General features: G+C 31.3%; 1 protein-coding gene across 1 annotated transcript in view; it reads left to right on the top strand.

The window, feature by feature from the left end:
• Positions 2316–4510, top strand: part of LOC104760718 (protein BASIC PENTACYSTEINE6-like) — a 6659-nt gene continuing 4464 nt past the window's right edge. Inside the window, exons 1-3 of the mRNA XM_010483679.2 lie at positions 2316–2505; positions 3315–3460; positions 3629–4273. Of these exons, the coding sequence (XP_010481981.1) occupies positions 3407–3460; positions 3629–4273 (699 nt within the window). The 5' untranslated portion in view covers positions 2316–2505; positions 3315–3406. The remainder of the gene's footprint in view (positions 2506–3314; positions 3461–3628; positions 4274–4510) is intronic.

Genomic DNA, 4510 nt, shown 5'->3' with positions numbered 1-4510 from the left:
TGATGGGAGGGTGAAGATAACGAAGTGGAGAGGCGTTGAGATTTGATAACGGTAGCGTTTTTTTCCTCTTTTTGGAGGAAGACGAATCGTTCGAGTTTCAAAGGTGGAGATGATGGTCGATAGTCAAGACAATGACGACGAAGGATAACTATTGGTTTTGACGTTTAGTTAATCTCTTAGATTGATTTTAGGCTGAGTAAATATTAGATTTTTGGGCCTAAAATATGATTACTTCTTATTCTAGATAATTAAAAAAGAAAAAAACTTGATTTAAGTAACTGATGATGTTGGCATAAAGAGAGAGTGTTTTAGAATTGCTGATGTGTGGACACTCTAAGAATGCTCAAATTGTTCCTTTTATTAGTAGTAACTAGAATTTGTACCCACGTACGCGCAGAATTTTAATTTAAAATATTTCTTATCAATATAAATTGTTGAGCTCAAATAAAATCATTTCAATTTTTGAGTATAAATCTATATAAATACTAAACTTACTGTACTCAGTGATATACAACATATATATTTTTAAAGATAATATTTCTTTGTTATATCTATTTGCGATTTTACGTGGGATTTTAGTTAAAATTTTTATTAATAAGAATTATTGAATATGAATATAATTTGAAGATTAAAAGATAAATCTATATAAATGTCGTACTTATTTTACTAATCTATATATAACATATATTGTCTAGTGTTGCAATAATATTGTCGACAATTTTCTGACGTTTTATCTTTAAAAGAGTTCATTCTATATTCATAATTTTAAAAGTTCTAACGTCAATGTCAATCGTTGACCTAATTATAGAGACTATTTAAACATATCAATATTCTACATTAAATGCAAATATACAAAGTTTCATGAACAATTTTAGTGCTATGTCGCTACAGTGAGGTTGTCCAAATGCATCATCTGCCATAATAGAATTTCCGACTAAGTCAAAAATGCTAAAATGATGAAACGTTTAAACCCCACAATGAATATCTATTCACTAATCCAAGTTACATATTTTTCTAAAATCTCATATGTTATTTGCAGATGTTAATTTTGTAATGCAACCCCCGCTTCGTCTTCTCAAAAAAGTCATAGTGTACTTTAAATATGTTGCTTTTGCCAATGTTATGGGTTAAAAGCATTTGATAATATATATATATATATATATGTATATATGTTATATTTGTTATATATGTTTTATATCATGTTATAAAATTGTAACTCCAGTTGATAATATACCTTACATAAATCACATGCCACTTTTTGTAACGGCTTACATATCATTTTTTCAAAATTATTTTTCATAGTTTTCCCAAAAAAATGTGTGCCCCTTACAATGTCTTTGTTTTAGATCAAAACTTTTAAGTTAAATTAGGTTAAGTAATTAATATTTTTTTCTTATAAGTAAAATTTAATAATAAATCTTTATGGTATATGTTTTCTTAGAAACTAATGTTGCACTTCAATTTTATTTTCATGTTTAGATTTTTATAAATACAATTACATAACTTGTTTTTTTACTCCATCATTCATTAAAATCTTACTTACATTCCAAAACTCATTAACCATTCTAAATTTTGGAATATAACCATTTTTGGTTATAATTTTAATAATAAGTTTATTACTAAAACAAATTTATAGTATTATTTTTACTATTTTACTATTTTCATTTATTTTATTTAATTCATTTTTAAATAGTTATTATGTTTACTATTTACAAAAAGTTATATTATTGTTTATACTATTTTAAAATTTAATTAACTTAGTTGATTCGTTTTTTATTTATTTTTTACTATTATTAACTATAAATAATAAATATGCAATTAATGAATAATAAACAATAGTATTATTTATGTAAAAAATAAATTGATTAGGTGGATGCTGATATAGAGGAAGAAGAAGTAAGCAAAATTAACTTTATATATATAGATGTATAAAAAATTTAAATTCACAAATTTTATTTTAAAATCAAATGTAAAATTTATTTTATATACATTAAAAATAGTCTTAATATTTTTATTAATTGATTTATTTCATATTTAATATATTTTTTAAAATATTATTATTATTTGGTCACCATTTATTATTTTATTTTTGCTCTCCATCTTACCTTTTATTCCTTAAAAATAATTTATTCCATTTTACATTGTTATTTTTATTTATTTTGCTTTTATTACTCTAATGGTTACTGGTAGAAAACCTAAGTCTACTAAACTAATAACATTTTAGCTTTTACAAACAAAAATTTAGTATTTTTCTTTTTTCTCAACGAAATTTGTAATCCTTTATGGGGTGGAAAGATAGTAAAATGATTTTACCAAACATAAAAACACTAAGAAAGAAAAAATTCCATCTTCCTCTTCCTCGATCTGTTTCTTTCACAAAGATATTTTTCTTTATTATCTCGCAGTTCTGATTAGGGTTTCAATCTGCTCTGCTCTGCTCGTTATCACCAACACCACCGTCGTCTCTTTGTATCTCCCGGCGGTTCCTCTCTTTACTTCCCTCCGGTAAAGCTTTGCTTACTCTTTCACTATCTTCCCTTTCTCTATATCTCTCCGCCCCTTTTCATTTCACTTGTTTCCCCAAGTTTTTAGCAAGTTTCTAAGTTCATTTCCTAGTAATCGAAGCTCGTTTGTGTTCAATTAAGTTGTTTATTTGAAGTAATTAAGGTTTGGCTATATCCTAATTGATGAATCAAGTTAGTCGATTTGATTCATTTGTAGTCTCAAGCTAATTTTTTTGAGTTTTTGCCTATTTATCTGTAGCTACTAGATGAAGATAATTTGGATTGTTAGTTTCTTCTGGAGATTGTGTGAAACCAGATTCGTGGTTTTAGAGTTGTGGCTGATCATCTTGAGTTGGAAAATTTGTGTTGTGTTTTTACCAAATTAGCTAGTGATTCTGTTTGCTACCATGACTGTAACTGATGTTACAGTGTTTTTGTTGGCTGAGTTGGGAATAATTTGGGAGCAAATTCAATAAGAGATTTTGTGTGTGTTGGTTGGAATCGACTGCTATGTGTGTATTATAGATGGTGTTCATGGCTGTAATTCCTGAAACAGACAGAATTTATATATAGGAAACTTTTCTTTTACAATTTTGATATTTATGTTGCTATTTTTGGTCATCTGTGCCTGGGTTTTGTTTTTGAAAATTGGCTACTTTTTCTCTGCTGAATCATACTTTGGAACTCAAATATAGAAACTTTTTTGCTTCATAATCAGTTTATTCATGTATTAGTTACTAATACTAGCAATGCTTTGGTGGCGAATGAAATGATCTTCTGACACAGTTTGGTGGATTGGGCTATGTGCAGGGTTTAAAGATGGATCAGTCTTTTATTTTGATTTTCTATTAGCATGCTCAGTTACTGTTGAAGCTATATCGTGAAGACTTTATATATCTCAAATGGATGATGGTGGGCATCGTGAGAACGGTCGGCATAAAGCAGCTCCGGGCCAGGTATCATGACAATATTTTTTCCAGTCTCAAACATAAATCATTTTTTTTTGCGGACTTTTCTCTGTTGCGTACATTTTATCAGTTTAACACTGTTTGTCATGCTGCTGAGTACCTCAGCATTGAGATAGTTTTTGATGGAAATGTATTATTGTTCATGGTATGAAACAGTGGATGATGCAGCATCAGCCATCGATGAAACAGGTTATGTCAATAATAGCAGAACGAGATGCAGCGATTCAGGAGAGAAATCTGGCGATATCAGAGAAAAAAGCAGCAATAGCTGAAAGGGATATGGCGTTTCTTCAGCGAGACACGGCAATCGCTGAGCGCAACAATGCGATAATGGAGAGAGACAGTGCTCTTACAGCTCTCCAATACCGTGAGAACTCCATGGTTACTGCCGCTGCTGCCAATATGTCAGCACCTGGATGTCAAATGTCACGTGGTGTAAAACACATGCACCATCCGCACATGCATCATCATCATCAACAACATCACATACCCCAGTTGACTGAAAATGCATATGAAACCAGAGAGATGGAGCCAAATGATGGTCTCCAGACATCACCACCTGCTGGTTCCGCCTTGGAATCTGCCAAACCAAAACGGGGTAAAAGAGTGAAAGACCCAAAGGCGACAACACAAACCGCTGCTAATAAGAGAGGGCCAAAAAATCAGAGGAAGGTTAAGAAAGAGAGCGAGGACGACTTAACCAAGATAATGTTTGTGAAGACGACACATGACTACACAGAAGAAGATTCAAGTAAGCATATCTTAATAGGATCGAAATCTGATTGGAAAAGTCAAGAAATGGTGGGGCTGAACCAAGTGGTTTATGACGAGACAACAATGCCACCACCGGTATGTTCATGTACAGGAGTTCTCAGACAATGCTACAAATGGGGAAATGGAGGTTGGCAATCATCGTGTTGCACAACCACACTATCAATGTATCCTTTGCCAGCACTGCCCAACAAAAGGCATGCTCGAGTTGGTGGACGGAAAATGAGCGGAAGCGCATTCAACAAGCTTCTAAGCCGGCTTGCTGCA

The sequence above is a fragment of the Camelina sativa genome, chromosome 18 (genome assembly GCF_000633955.1).
Source record: "Camelina sativa cultivar DH55 chromosome 18, Cs, whole genome shotgun sequence".
NCBI classification, from domain to species: Eukaryota; Viridiplantae; Streptophyta; class Magnoliopsida; order Brassicales; family Brassicaceae; genus Camelina; species Camelina sativa.
Note: the sequence above shows the minus strand (reverse complement) of the source record. Positions and strands in the feature narration are given on the sequence as shown.